At 41.4% G+C, this 16116-nt stretch overlaps 2 protein-coding genes across 2 annotated transcripts in view; one reads left to right on the forward strand and one right to left on the reverse strand.

Annotated features, from left to right (window-relative positions):
- Positions 1-2256, forward strand: part of LOC108671383 — a 47325-nt gene extending 45069 nt beyond the window's left edge. The window contains exon 31 of the mRNA XM_018158924.2: positions 1-2256. Coding sequence (XP_018014413.1) covers positions 1-216 — 216 coding nt within the window. The 3' untranslated portion in view covers positions 217-2256.
- Positions 1885-16116, reverse strand: part of LOC108671384 — a 27022-nt gene continuing 12790 nt past the window's right edge. The window contains exons 10-18 of the mRNA XM_018158925.2: positions 15768-15929; positions 14704-14803; positions 11098-13933; positions 10661-10921; positions 10104-10305; positions 9733-9982; positions 8804-8907; positions 8478-8601; positions 1885-7864 (exon numbers count right to left, since the gene is read on the reverse strand). Coding sequence (XP_018014414.1) covers positions 7659-7864; positions 8478-8601; positions 8804-8907; positions 9733-9982; positions 10104-10305; positions 10661-10921; positions 11098-13933; positions 14704-14803; positions 15768-15929 — 4245 coding nt within the window. The 3' untranslated portion in view covers positions 1885-7658. The remainder of the gene's footprint in view (positions 7865-8477; positions 8602-8803; positions 8908-9732; positions 9983-10103; positions 10306-10660; positions 10922-11097; positions 13934-14703; positions 14804-15767; positions 15930-16116) is intronic.

Consider the following 16116-nt stretch of genomic DNA (forward strand, 5'->3'; position numbering starts at 1 on the left):
AAGAGCGTCAAAGACATGAAAGATGAGGACTGTTGCATCTGCTTCAGTGTCATGAACCAGCCCGACCAGGTGACCAAGCTCGAGTGTAATCACTTCTTCCACTCCAAGTGCATCAACGACTGGTTCCGTACGAAGCGCGAGTGTCCGCTCTGCCGCACCCACAGCGTCGACAATCAGGAGTATCCACCGCTCAGCGGGGCGCGTCTCAAACATTAACTAACGTTCAGAAGTATCCACAGCTCAGCGGGGCGCGTCTCAAACATTAACTAACGTTCAGGAGTATCCACCGCTCAGCGGGGCGCGTCTCAAACATTAACCAACGTTCAGGAGTATCCACAGCTCAGCGGGGCGCGTCTCAAACATTAACCAACGTTCAGGAGTATCCACCGCTCAGTGGGGCGCGTCTCAAACATTAACCAGCATCTCGCCTCAACGATTATTTAACGTTCCGCCTCTAACATAAATCAATTCTGTATCTCTAATTTTGTTTCGATGTCACCATCATTTATTTTTCAACGTCGTGGTTCCCTTTAAATTTAATACGGAATGTTGGTGTCGAACATGGCGCATCAGTCGGTATTGGTGATGACAATGTTGAAATCTGGACGCACTCTTGACTGTCGGAAGTTTGATTAGATTAGTGCTTGTCGTGTGATTTTGAATCGATGCTTGTGAAGAAGAATGATGCTCAAGTATCATGCCGATGACATTTACGAATCGAGAAAGGATTTGCCGCACGGTAAATACATTCAGAACCGGTTTTTCAAATTTCAGGAACAGTGGCCTCGTAAAATGTATTTTTTCTAACTTAATTCCCATTATCATTTGTTACTACGTTCGCTAACCTGTTTAAGAAAACACTCCATTTGTGGTTTCTAAAAAAGTCACTCTTGCATTTGACCGCCAGTTTTGTATTGACATCCTCGCAGCTGAACGAGCGCGTTCAGTTTTTGCTTTGCTCATCGCTGTCATTTTTCTCTTCTCCAACTAGCATCACTTTTGCTTATTGACACTTCAATGTGTTGCTTCTCCTTCTTCTGATTGCTTACTCGCTTGCCGTAGACATCCATCTCCATGACTTTATTTTTACGTTATATTTTCTTATTATCGATAGCCATTTCGATTGCCTTTTTATATCTATAATAATATAGGAAGAGAATCTTTGCAAGTAGATGTTTTCTCGAGAGCGTTCATTGAAAGTTGTATTGCGAACTGCCTCAGATAAGCCATTCCACGTCTATCGGACAGGTATTGTCCTAATAGCTCAGTTTTTGCATGTACCATAGATGGAATTCATGCAAATCCGACGCAACAAATTTGTGGTAAAATCTTTTATTTTCTTTTTAAATTAATTTTTATTAACTCTGAAGAAGAGAGCAATAAGTTTTGTCATGCTACGGGACCGTATTTTTTCCTCACGGAGAGTTCTTATTATCCTGACCACATTCATCCTAATTAATTGTTGTTGCGGTAGTGGCAGTTTCCTATTGTTTTGATGCACCGTTTCAAGGACTTGGCTAAAGTACATGCTCCTGTGTTACTATTTGCATTGACTGTGGCTACTGGCTTGCTTCGTTAAATTTAATATCGGATACACTTGTTCTTACTTATCCGGAAATACCATTAAAAATTGAAATTAAAAATTGATTTCAAATGTTCCATCGGATAGAATTTTGCAAGTGCATGTTCGCCTTTCTCAGTAGTACGGAGATGATTTCAAAGACTGAAGGGTAAACTTGAACGTTCTGTTTACCGCTCATAGTTGAACTGCCTGAATCGTGTTGAATCAAGACTGTGCAGTGGCTAAGGCTATTCCTGCTCCCCAAACAATTAGTTAATGATACTTCTGTTCTGCAGGCAGATGTAGGATAGTAAATATGTCCATCAGGTTTCTAATATACTGTGAATATCACAATGTTTGATGCGTCTTCTTTAGCGCGGTGGGCTTCTCTTGCCTAAAGCTTGCTGAGCGAGACTCGATCAGAGCCTCACAGGTCGGGCGCGTCGCTCTCTTCATAAATTGTCATTTTCTGGTGACTTTTCGTACTGCAACAGGATGAATATTTACAAATTACAATACACTAGGATTCATGGGAAACACGAGGTCGTGAATCAGTCCTGAATTCTTTGGTCTTCAAAATAAGCGATATACACCATGTCCTACTCTCTAAAGGTTCATTTCTATTTACATTAGTAGTTGCTAACGCGTGCTGTGTTCCTGCTATTTAATTTTATTTCATAAAATTCCTCCGACTTTTTGTGGTTTCTTCTAACATAAAAATTCAGAAATCCTGTGTGGCATAAAAATATGCTCGCCACCATTATCGTGGTGATGTGAACGTGCCTGTTAAAAGTTGCACTGGAGTAACGGTGAAAGAAGACGCAACGAAAAATGGAAGTACATGAACAAGATTACGGTTACCATGACTGCTTGCACGATACAGTGACGTAAACATGAACATTAAATCGCAGCAGTATAGGTCACAATTAAATGTAAGCTCACCTGAGAAGAATCTAGACTGAAATGTGACTAACCTATCGCACGAAAATGTAGTCGCATAATTCAAAATAAAAACTATCAATCAAGGCGAGATAGAAATGCTTCCTCACATGACACGACGCGTCAAGCCCCGGTTCCTCATGCATAATATAATAAAATCTCCATGAAGAACACCATACATCATATCATAATCTCGGGGAGTGTCTGCTAATCGTTGCAGATATTGAGCATTTCTTGAATGTGGTGCACAGGAGAATATGTCTAGTTTATAGAATACGAAGTAACAATACAGTTTTTCGTTGAAGGAAACCATGACTTACTACTAAGGCTAAAATAATAATAATATAACCAAACTCGTTACCTCATCATTAGCTTCACGTGATTAAATTAAGGAATAAATATCGCGCTTCGTAACCTGCACATCCGCAACTATTGAACCACGTTACATCAGCGTTATATACCAGTGTGATGTAATGAGCTACACCAGTCACACCAGTGAGCTGTAATGAGCTACACGTACCAGTGACATCTAATGAGTTACACCAGTGAGATGTAATAAGCTACACAAGAGAGCGGTAATGAGCTACACCAGGGAGCTGTAATGTGTCACACAATTGATCTTTAATAGGAGAACGAATAAATTCTTTATCTTTCTGGTGGGAATCAATGAGGTTGCCGAGAAACTTTTTGCCCAGCACTTTTCTCTACATCAACGCAGCAGCTTCAATAATTGTTGCAAGGATGATAAGTTGAAATCTCCTGGCTACCATAGAGCTAAATTGGCACAAAGTATTCCAGGAAATCACAAGTCTCTGTGAGTAATTATCAAGGGACGATGCTTAGTGCCAGTTAAATTTGAAATATCTAAGCAAGCTTTCGAGCTGTGAGGTTGACTCAACACTACGCAAAGAAGCATTTCTTCATTTAGCAGCTTTTGTCTAATTCATCCAATTTTATAAGCCAACATGTACAGAAAGAATCACAAAGATGTAATGGTCCCATTAGATAGCATACCATCATACATTGTGTACTCAAAACCCGAAAAAAGTTCAAAATAACAACTGCATGAGAAATTGCAGTGTGCAGACATAATTCAGTCTTTTCCTAGTGCACTGAACTTAGTTAATTACGATCAATTATGTAAAATGAATAATAATTAATAACAATAATGACGACTAAGTCTGGAATCTTCGTGGACACTTTATGAATGTGATCAGCGTAACACCGTTCATAAGTTCATAACATCTAAATGGGAATGTCGCAATCGCCGCTCAGGTTACAACTTGAGAACACAAGATAATATCAAGTCACAATGCATTGACAACATAATATTTCACGCTGATGTACACAAACATTAAGTTTTACTGCTCAAAATAATACTCCTCGGCTAGAATATTGTCATGAATGATTGACTCATTGTAGACTGAAATCTATAGCGTTCTCATCGAATCGGGAATGTGCAGAGCTTAGGAATGAGAATATTAGTCCCGTCGCTACCTGAAGAAAATTTACAGACGCGTCAGCTTCTGATTTGGAGTACCAGAAGCTGGGACGACTCTAAATTTTGTTAGGGTAGGAACTGAAAAGAAGGAGCAGCAAGAGTGAGAGCCGCCATGACATCCTATAAAAGTAAACTTTTATTATCCTGCCAATATTTCGGCGCATAAAACTGAGGAAGACACGAAATGCGGAGGCGCGAGAGGAGCAAGAGCTGCTCAACCAACAATAAGCTTCTGAGATCCTTATACCTAATAGCTTCATACACTAAATACTCTAAAACATAAGCATGTCACTATTATGCGTCATTATAAATAGATAGTACGTGACTAGAACTGTGTCATGATGCTACTAGTACCCTGTAAAATAACAGTCACTTCATATCAAGCGAAGCTCTCAGCACCAACAAAATCTACTTTGGCGTCGAGGAGTTCGTACTTTGCACGCGAATTTCGTTGCTACGATCAACGTCACTTCAATTAAAAGAATCTGCAACACATTATACATTTTTGTAAGATTCATTTCAAATTCAGTTTTGAATTCCATGATGATTAATTCGAACTTTTGGGAGTATTGCAAAGGACAATAAATTCGCAGACAGCACTTGCGACAGTTATCGTAGTTTGAATTGTAAAAGAGTTTCTACTTTAATGAAGCACTCATTGACATGTTTAATTCGGTGATACCACTCCATTCCGTTCATAATAAATTAATATGGAAACGCTGAGTCTAATATCTCGGCCGTGCAGACAGTGGGCATAAAAATGTTAATAAAAAAATCAAACATGGACATAACATAAAAAATGAGAGAGCAATTCAAGTTTTGAATCAAAGTTGTGTCTGAATGTTAAGTGTGCGTCGCAAGGAACGCCACGCCACTGAGGTGCTTCAGGGGGCGTGGAGGATCGATCATCCAATGCAATATTCATTCAAATAACGAACATGCAGTACATTTTTATAATGTAACATAGCAAACATAACGAGCCATCCTAATAATAATCAAAATGTAAATTTCAGCGTCTTTGGTGCAATAATTTTGTCTGTTCCAAGATAAAACGTTTTGGAACAAGAACTAAATAATTTAAGTGATCTTTTGCTTGAGTAGGAAGCTCATCACAGCTTGTACGTGACTGTACAGCACCAAGAGTAGCTAAAAAACCTTTGTTCCAAATTTACTGGCATAAGTTTTATCAATAAAATAGGAAAAATCTCGATAAAAATTGAAGAAAAATTTCTTTTGCGCTTGTAACTCTTCTTAAATTTTTTAGCACTGACTTTTAGAACAAAACGTTGATCCACAAAAACATTTGCAAATCTAGAGAATATGTTTAAAATTGTATATCAAGATAGACTATTTCTCGCCGTTTAAATATCTAAGCCATAGGCCAAATTTCAGCGCATATCCTACTAGATATTGAAGAATGGCATGCATACGATTTAGGAAATGTTGTCCTGTGTATGCTATACCTGCTATTGTTTTAGCCTTTTAGGCCTTGTTAGACACGAGTTCAGAAAAATTTAGATAAAAGAACATCATTAGAGCAATAGCAACAAAGAATAAATAACCAACCACGGCGCACATCATCCCCAAGAAATAACCAACCACGGCAATAACCTCTTCACTATACATATCATCCATAAATAGCGGCCGTTTATGACCTTCATCTTTGAAATAACACCCATCATGTCATCGTATAAATAATTGAGATGATTATGTATATAAATTCGTAGTAAAGGAAAGCCGGCATAGTTTACAAAAGAAAGAACAGCTACTCGAGTCTGTACGCGCAACACACACACCTGTATTAATAGAATCTAGAGAATTTCTAAAACTATAATGATTGTTAGTCGGCACCTTATTGGATTGCGTAATTTCTAAGCAAGATTCTGCCCCTGGACACATTTGCTGCACTTGCTTCCAAGTTTAGTTCTGAGCAGATCTAACAGGAAATTATCAAGATTATATACATTCACGTGAAAAGTCCCACTGAATGCATCACTTGTATAAAAAATTAATTTTGTGCCTCTACATTCCAAACATGTAGGACATAACTTGTCTATCAAGCCCTAAGGCGCCGCAAATGTATTTCTGTATTTCAAACGTACTTCTGCGCTACAAATACATCTGGACTTGTGTACTTATAAGCACGAGCTGCACGTGCTGCGATGTGTAGTCTGTGTGTGCTAGACCAGCCAGCATGTGTTGAAGTGACCATGTGTAGAAGTATTCATGCATGTGTTGAAGTCATTTAGCGAGTTCAAAATGATTAATTATCATTGCAATTAGTCTACATGAGACAAGTTACTTTGTTGCCATCATTACCGTACACGTGATACTGCATGCAATCTGAAGCATCTCATGAAACCATGATTGGAACTCACTATTATTTAGAATAAAAATGAAATGAAAAAATTAAATTTAAAAAACCACCAAGACATTTTCCCACGTATTAAGAGAGAATTTAAATAAAACTATTCAGGAAGATATGAGAAAAAATCCTCTGGACGAGTACAAGATATTTCTGTTGCGAGCCGCGACAGGATAGACAGCCTCACGCGGGTTGAGAACGAATTTGTGGCTTAGATTGACCTAGAGAACTTGGGGGTCGCCATGGGAACAATGTTACTTTCATATCTGGTTGATTACGTTGAAGTGTTTTGTAATTATATTCATTATGGCATGGCAAATCCAATTGTTACTTCTTTCATGCAAATTATTCACATTTATCAGTTCACTCTGTAATAATTGAATACGCACTCAAACTTAAAATTATTTCCAGGCCATGGCGAAGTAGAAGATGTGCAGAACTTTGTCTGCACTTTGCACTCTATCAATGAGAGGTCGGACATGCCTTACTAGTGATTCACAAATAAAGAAGTTTATATTCTTCGGAATATTACAACAGCACACAAACATAAATTCCTGAGACATCAGAAAGAAATATCTTCATCGAGGTCTTTTTGGTACATATTGTGAACGCAACATGCATAATCGCTCGCCAGAATGCTTTTTTTTCGTGCACGGCGAATGGCTATCGTGCGGGTAGGTTATGTCATTATGGGATGACAGTTTGTGCACCTTATACGTGTGGTCATCACTCAAACAGAGACAAGGTCTCAGAACTTTTCATTCCAACGCCAAACAAAATATGATCTTGCATTGAACAACTTGGTATATCTCGGCACAATGAAAGGCATGTTGCACAATTATTTCCGAAGCTAATAAGAAATCCGAATAAACACAATATAATGGCATCAATGTCTACCGAGTTCGTTCGGCCTCGAAACTTTAACGGCGACTAAAAACTAATCACAGAACAAATATCAATGGACAATTAACAGGATAGAAGACGAAACGAACAAATATTTTAGATAGTCATAAAAAGGAGTCTTGTGTGCATTTTTTAAAGTAGCATCTTGTGAACCTGGAAGAGATCTATACACCGGGTCGGAGCATCGTGCTTGCCGGGTATCATGTTTCCTTGGAGATCACGCAACTCCAGGTGATATGTGGTGTTTCCTTGGAGACCACGAAACTCCAGGTGGTATGTGGTGTTTCCTTGGAGACCACGAAACTCCAGGTGGTATGTGGCATTTCCTTGGGTATCTTGTTTCTTTGGAGACCACGAAACTCCAGGTGGAAATCTGGAGTTCATAGTGTTTACTTGAAATACTTGAGGCCAGTAACGAGGAAGAACTTCTCAATGAAGAGCTCGGAGTCGAGCACCGCGATGTGCGCGGCTCTGCCAATAAGAGAGTTGGCGGTCGAGGGCAGCGCGTGATGGATGTCGAACCTGACGAGGGTGACGCTCGAGGAACTGATGATGGGCTGCAGGAGGTTAGAGACCATCTCCCGGTACGCCGCGCCTGCAAGCCAAGCACATTCTTCGTCATGCAAATCATCTTTATTAGGGGGAGTTGAAAAACAAAGAAAAGGCCAAGTAAATTCACCATATCTTCAATGAAAACGTTCCGGAGACCAACTCCATCTTCAGTTCAAATAATCTTATTATCATATGTACGGTTGCATTCAAAATTTTAGTTAACAGGAACTTGGTTCTGCCTTTGCTCAACATTCATTGTTTCATGCAGAAATTAGGGGTATATTTTAAAAGAAAATATGACCAATTAGAGCCTGACCAAATTTATAATTCTGTCATAAATGAATAGAACTGATGACTAATTGAGACTAGTGTGCAATGAATTTAAGGCTTCGTAGACCCCAAAAGGTCATTTTTGCTGCCTTCAAGACTTAAAAAGTTAAACAGACCCAGTAACAATTGAAGAAATTTATCATGAGAGTTATGGAGATGAAAAAATCTAAATAATATTTAATATATCTAGTAAAATTCATCCCGATTTTGATCCTCTATTCATTAATTAAGAGAGTTCTAAAAAATATAAATAATCGTTGGTAAAACGAGTCATAAATACGATAGCAATTAGCGGATATAGCCAATGTTATGCATGCATAAATGACCCATGACTGATGTGTCTTTGACGGCTGCTCGGCACAGCTCGATCCTGGCGGAGTGAAGTGGAACGTATCGATCTTGGGACGATCCGCACAGCAGGATGTTGCGGAAATGATGCAACTGCGACCGCTGTGTGTGAAAGTAAAACTTAACCTTCAACAAATAATATTAAATGGCTATGCACTAGTCTCAAAAGATGATGTGTGACACGGAGTTCAAGCCCTTCATGACTCGAGACAAGTTAAAAAATATGTAGTGGCTCATAAGTAGACGAAAATGTGTCCAACAAGTTATTTGTCAATAGTTCGTATCAAACACGATCAGTCCTAACCTGCGCCAGTCGGTAGAGAAACGTCTGCCGAATGTCCACTCTATCTTTTAGTGCAAGCTCCAGGAGAGAGCCTGACTTCTTCCACTTCTGCATGAACCACATTCCTGAAAACAGAATTTAATTTTTTGAAAACATTAGCTAAACTAGTAATAGTAATCCTCGAAGAACTGCGAATTATCGTAAGGATTTTAACTGACAATTTCCTTCTGGTTATTCAATCACTTGCGTCTTCTCGGCAATGCCATCTGAGACCGAATTTAAAATTTTCATCAAAATAGCAGGAAGACCAAATAATTATTTGATGCTGAAGAACACTGAAAGAAATCGCATGCAGAAGCTAGTGCCGCTCAGCTTTTGCCGCGAGATGTGTTATTAACGGATCAAAAGAAACGCAGGAGGTACATATATGACCGGAGTAATCACCCTGACGTCCTAGAAGCTAAGTTGACCGTATACTCGTCGTCAGAACAAGAGTGAGCGATTTTACCGTGTCTTTAATGGTATCTATAACCCGGGGGTATTTTAATATATAAGGAAGAAGCAGCTGGCCGTATGTATAACAGAGATGTAGTACTCGATGAGAAAGAAGTTAGCCGAGCATATACCGTTCCACTGAGAAGATCTTACATAAATAGGTAACCCAGCCGTTTATTAAAGATATTTCTAGGGAATAAAGCGTCATACAGTTTTCCCTTTCAATAGTCAACATAACCTGTCCAAAAGGAAATAAACAATAATAATTAGGATGGGAGGTGTCTTCGCCCCCTGACAGATGTCCTCGACCTTCCATAGTTCCTAACGTGAGTGAGAATAGAAATACAGTTTGAAATAAACGACAAAAAAAAAATTTCAAATCGAATCATTTAAAGAATGCATAAGAAATTGCTGATACGTTAATAATCATAGACTAAATGCACACGTAATCTCACCCATGTTGACGAGGCCGCTGTTGTTGAAGAGGGTTCCGAGGTGAGGGCCGGAGAGGGACAAGAATGTATGGAGTTTAGGGAGGAGGGGCTTCATGTGGGGATGTGACACAGCTCCTCTGATGATGAGGTTGCCGAGCGAGTGCCCCACGAAGGATATACGCTTGGGGTTCAGGTTGTAGGCGTCGATGTGACACAGAAGTTCCGACACCAGCCGGTCAGTGAGGGTCTCGATGTTCGAGAACGTATCGCCCTTTCACCACAGAAAAACGTACACATTATTTTAGGCAATACATAATAGAATGTTCATTATATTGTTCCGCAAATAGGTTGAAACGTCACCGCGATATCAACCTCACAAAAAGAGTGTTCACCTGATTGCGTTCGGACATGAGGAAGTCGAGGTTGGCGCCCGGCAGGCCCATCTCGAGGTAGGTCTTAATGAGGCGCAGGTCAGCAGAGTTGCCGTCCAGGCCGTGCACGCAGACGATGAGGTGCAGCCCTGCCGGCGACAGCACGCGGCACTCGTCGCTCACGTGGAAGTAGGGAACCGTCGACGCCAGGCCGCTGAAGTCGCTGTCGAGGAGAGGGTTTTAATTGTATTCCTGACATTTAATTCACTTACTACTGTTTGGTTTATCAATATCTTCATGGAGCACGAAAGTTGGGAGATGACAGAAATTTTTTTCGTCAAGTTAGTCCCTAAAAGATGGTGGTAGCAGTTTACTTGCACTTTTGTTGGTAAAATTTATGATTTGTATGAATTATAACAACCTGAATAAACTAAGAGCAAGCATGCTCAAAGGCTGATGATATACAAAATATACACAATACCATGCTACAATGAAGAATATAATTTGCAGGAATAAATGTAATTTGCAAGCGATATAAAGGGAGATTACCTACGCGGTAATACAAGAGGTTGACCAACCTGTACAAAAGGCCCTGGAAATTCATAGTTTGTTTGAACTCTTCCTTGGCTTTGATGAAGGCCAGAGTGTCTGGTACAGGAGGTGTGAGTTTCTGCGGCAGGAGATCAGGTGGAGGGTCCTCCATACGCAGCCGCTCCTCCGGCAATACCCGACAAGCCGCTCCGGGTAGCCGGCTAGACTCGCTAAGCTTGTCAGGCCGACGCTCGCTGGAGCGACTTCGCGTGCGATCCTCTGGCCGACCGTCACGATCACGTCTCACGCTGCATTGAAGTAATGTCAAAGAAAAACGATAAAATAATAGATAAGATCCCTTCATAAGAAAGATCCGAAGTTAAGACAAAAATATTCCAGTAAGCGGACATTAAACATCAGATAGAAATTCCATGCCAAAGTCTAGGCAACATTAGGACCTTAGGTGCCTTGACTTGAAACTCACTTGGGCGAAGGCGGTTTAGGAGGTGGCGGGATATCGACAGAAGCTTCCATGTCCTCTAAGATGTCAACGGATTTCATTTTGGCAGTCAGCTGATCCGACGCTTTTCTGGGCTCATCCATACGAACACTTTTGGACTTGCCTGTATCTGCGAGCTTCATGCCTTTCCTAGAGTAGCGCGGATCTAAAGTCGCTTGCTCGCTCTGAAGAGCTCGTTGTGCTTCCTTCAACAACTCGCGCTGGGCTTCTCTGTGGGCCCACACGCTTGCTCCTTGCTGCTCCAAAAACAGCTCCAGCAACGTACACTTGGAGTCTGCCAAGAGAGTGGTCACGGGTTCAGGTTTGATAGGGATAGGCTCTAATCTACGACCGCCACTTCGGCTGCCTCGTCTTTTCGCAGAGTCAATTGAATTGTCTGTCTTGTCGACGACGGGAGGAGGTGCAGACTGGGTACGATTTCTTTCGTTACATTGGAAATGAGCTTTAACCTTAGTAGGAGTTGGTTCTGATAATCGATCAAGCTGCGGTCGATGCTTCCTTTCTTTATTCCTTCGTTCATGTCGACTTTGCGTCATGGTAGAAAGAGGCAAGGTTTTACGCCTCATAGAAGGAAGTGAATGAAACTTATCATATCTCTTGTCCATCGACTTGACACTACCAGTCTGGTCGTCAATGGCTTCACTAACACTTTCACACACTAACACGTCATCGTTTTCTAGATCGATACTCGGCCCTGGCGTTATGGTGCACGACGTTGCCAAGCTTCCTGTTCTCGATTCAGACTGAACTCGACTTGCTTCAGTTTTAGGGCTTTCGCTTCTTGGTCGATCTTTCATGATGGGAATTGGCTTTCTGGAATGACGGTCTTCTCGAGGCAATCTACCTGTAGTAGCAAATCCACCTCCTCTAATTGCACCTCGTAAACCCGGCATCGGATCTTGAAATTCTTTGGGAGGTGGAGGGATGGGAACTTCTTCATAAATACTGTGGTTTTGTCGATTACAGTTAACCTTGTGCATCGACTGTGACTTTTTAACTTCTTTTTTACCAGGACTTGGCTTGGAATTTGCTTGAAGTTGGTCGTTAGAAGCTGAACGATGCGTGCAATCCTTGGGTGAAGACTTATACGAAACTTCTTTGGGAGAAGCTTTGCGGCTATGAACTTTGGAATCAGATTTACTTACTCTATGATTACTAGCGGGACTTTGAGCAATAGGTCTACTTTTGTGCTTGCCTAGCGTAGAGGATTTTGTAGGAGGGGGATCACTGAGGGTCGTAAACACCGTCACTGGAGTACCGCTGTCACTTTTGTGATGAGATGCCGTCGAAGGGAATCTGTCGGGTATGTGAAAGGTTTTTATGCCCATACCTGGACTGCCTTGGCCAGGACTGGTAGATATTGACGTGTGTCTGCTGGAGTTGGAGACCCAGCCACTCTGTTCTGAGGTGATGTCGCTATTAGACGACGAACCCTGCAAAGAGACCTGCGATTTTGAACTGTCCACGTTGCGTTTGACGGGCGACGCGAGCTTCTTGGCAGCTTTATTCATGGCATCGATTTGCTTCTTGAGCTTTCCAACCTCAATCAGAGTCGGATCAGAGGCAGAAACGAGACCTACTTCGACGTTGGACAGAATTGGCCGCTTACGGTCACCTGGGCGTAGTCTTGAACTCGGCACAGGAGGCGGAGGTTGTTTAGAGTCTGACGAAGACTCTGAGTCTGACGCTAACAGGTCAGGCATGGACTCTGCAATACCAGGAGGCGTGGTTGTAGCAGCGTCCCATAAGAACGATGGCATCGACAAGGTGCTTTGAGAGTGTCGCATGACTTGATCTACGCCTCCTGTGCTGTTGCTTCCCGGGGTGTTGGCACCAAGGTTGTAGGGCATGCTTAGTGATGGTTCTAGCTTACGATACTTGAGCAAGATTACGTTATCTGAATTGCTATTATGCTTACTTTTCTTATATTTGATAGCACTCTTTTCATTGGAAGAAGATCTTAACTGCTGAGCTCGCTGTATCAATTTTACTTTAAACTTAGCACGTTTATAAGAAGACCCTTGAGATTCTGGTAACCGTAACTCTAAACGTAAGTTGTTCTTCAATCTTTCCTTAAGGCTATTTCGTGCAGCTGGTAGCTTGTGTAACTTTGGGGGTACGGGTGGCTTAAAATCTTTTGGCATCTTGTCGGTTCTGGGCGGTAGAGGAGGCTTGACTTCGTCATCTAAATCAACGACTTTTTTGGATAACCTATTACTTCTACTCATGTCGTACGGCGACATTTTCGGTACTAGCAACTTGTCATTGCTGTCCGACGGGCTTAAAGGAGGCTTGTCGTCACCGCTTCCGAGGCTGTGACCTGACGACACTCTTGAGTCGCTGCTGCGTGAACGGACCTTAGTTCGGGCTCTGGTACGATCATCTTGCAGATCCCACACCAGCTTGTTATAGCTCTTTGAACTGATACCAGTTCCCTGAAGCGTATTGGTGGTGAGCAAGTGAGATTTATTAGCACTTAAGTCAAACCTTGTTACCCTCGGTTCCAGAGTGGCGCTGTGTTTGTTCTCAAAATCAAGAACTGTAGTCGTGGTATCAATCAAAGCGCTCACTAACGACGGATTGCCATTCGAAGGCAGAGACAAAGTGTCGTGATTAACTGAGCGCTGCTTTAGCAGCAGAGTCGAAGATCTGCTCGACTCGATAGGCTTCAAGCTATTGCGGTTCTGGAGCGAAGGCTCTGGCTTTGTCACGTCTGGAGGATTCAACAGTTCAGCTTTATCACAGTTGGAATCCAGCTGATCCATCGCCAGCTGCACGTCTGATGAGCTCAGGTAGTTCTCTGCAACAGCGAAAAAATGGTCAATCAAACTTCATAACGCTCGAAATTATACGAAAAAATTACGTCAAGTTTTTATTCGGGGGAAGAATTTGACGCAAGGTGCACAATAGAAACTAAGAGTCTTGCTGATTAAACAATCTGTTGAAGTTCACTAGAAATTATTTCATTAGAGCGGCAGCACCTACGGTTTCCAGAATATGAATTAAAAATGAACAAAATAACCATGATTAATTTATTGTGAAAATGAGAAAATTGAGGACAACAAATTCTTCACTAGCCGCATTAAATTGCTTGAATATCTGCCCATCGAATAGGAATAATAAATGAAAGTTGTGTTATGGCAAAATAATAAAAAAAAAGCAGTAACATTTGGGGTATAGCATTTATACATGCACAGCTACAGATACATATAATTAATTATAAATATGGTTGAATGATACATATAATTAAATGATATATATGGCTGAATCGATAAATGCTAAAGCAATTTAGCAGTGATGCAAGAAAACATTTAATGTAACTCATAGAATGAAAGCTTATGAAGAATATGTTAGCTCATGTCGTCTTTAATTGAAGAAAATTACGTGAACAGTAAAGAAAAAAGTTAATGTTACTACTCGAGCATTACGGCTCACTACCTGACTTGCGGCTCACTATTACCTGACTTGCGGCTCACTATTACCTGACTTGCGGCTCACTATTACCTGACTTGCGGCTCACTATTACCTGACTTGCGGCTCACTATTACCTGACTTGCGGCTCACTATTACCTGACTTGCGGCTCACTATGGAGCGTCTCCTGGCAAACTCAGCGACGTGCTGGTACTGGTCCTCGAACACCACAGGCAGGGATGTCACGTCGCCGTCCATCTGCCACCGAAACATCAATACAAACATAACAAATAAAATAATTTGTCAATCATTGATGGAGAAAATTGCTTACTTGATGATGTTAATAATTTTTAGTTACAATTATTTTACAGCAGATGTTATGGAAACATCAAGCCAATGATAGAAGAGGCTTGTCTTAAGTTCAAATCATTTGATCATTCCTTGTGAAATGAAAGCGCGTAGATCAACTATTGTAGAGGATGAATGGTTGTGTCCAATAAAAGTTGGAAGTTGCGCAATGATTGTCTTGTGTAATTTTTGTTTATTATAATAATTGAGTAATTATGTGTTTGCTCGCAGGAATTGTAAGTTATTTCGCCGATGCGCTGCCCTCCGCAGTTCCTCAACTCTACTTCAATAAACTTACGAGCTTGGATCAGTTCTAATAAACGCGAACCGAACCCAACTGAAGTTACCGTCAATAAATTAGGAAGAGACGAGAACCCAATATAGAACTCATTACAATGGAGGCCGGCATTTGTGTGGATTAATTATTCAGTAATGAACCCAGTGTTGTGACGGTTACAGTCGTCATGTAAACTTGCAAACCTTTTGCTGCTTTTTAGATTCAGCAAAGTTCAAATTACTGTACGCAATGGATGAGTCCATGTTCGTTCGTGATGGGAAAGAATAAGGTCTCAGTGACAGCGCCTTGTTGAAGTACGTGACTGAGAGAAGGAAGAATAAGGAGGGCTTGAAAACGGACGTAGAGCGGCTAGAAAAGGAAGAGCGGCGAAGGAAGGAAGAGGCTGGTTGAGAAGAGAGACTGCTTGCACGAGAGGACAAGAAAAGAGAACAGGAACTGCGTATGGCGGAACTTGAAATGGAGAGGGTGCGAATTAAAGCGTGCGTGCCAACCAGACCACGGGACATTCGAGAACCAACATTAAATTGAATCTCATCAATGTCAGAGAAGCGGCTTACTGTACACAGCGTCTCTGACCTCGGGGCACTCTATGGGCAGAGACGGCAGGAGATGGAAGTATCGGGAGCGGCGCACAGCGTCGGTGACGGCAGCATAGTTCTGGTAGTTGCTGTCGTAGCAGCCCGTCGCGGACGGTCGCGGGTTGTCCACAACAAAGAACGCTTCCGCGAAACGCTTCACCTGCAGCGATATGCGTGCAATATTTGGCCTGAGAAACAAAGTCGCTCTCGAAGCAATGCATTTTGTTGTACAAACAATCAATGAACAAAATCGTAATGAACAAAGCAATTAACAAAGTCGCTCTCAAAGCTATGCATTAGATTGTACAGGAAATACTGGCAGGAATGGGTGGATTTGCAGTAAAATA

Source organism: Hyalella azteca, unplaced genomic scaffold (assembly GCF_000764305.2).
Source record: "Hyalella azteca isolate HAZT.00-mixed unplaced genomic scaffold, Hazt_2.0.2 contig4153, whole genome shotgun sequence".
In the NCBI taxonomy this organism is placed as follows: Eukaryota; Metazoa; Arthropoda; class Malacostraca; order Amphipoda; family Hyalellidae; genus Hyalella; species Hyalella azteca.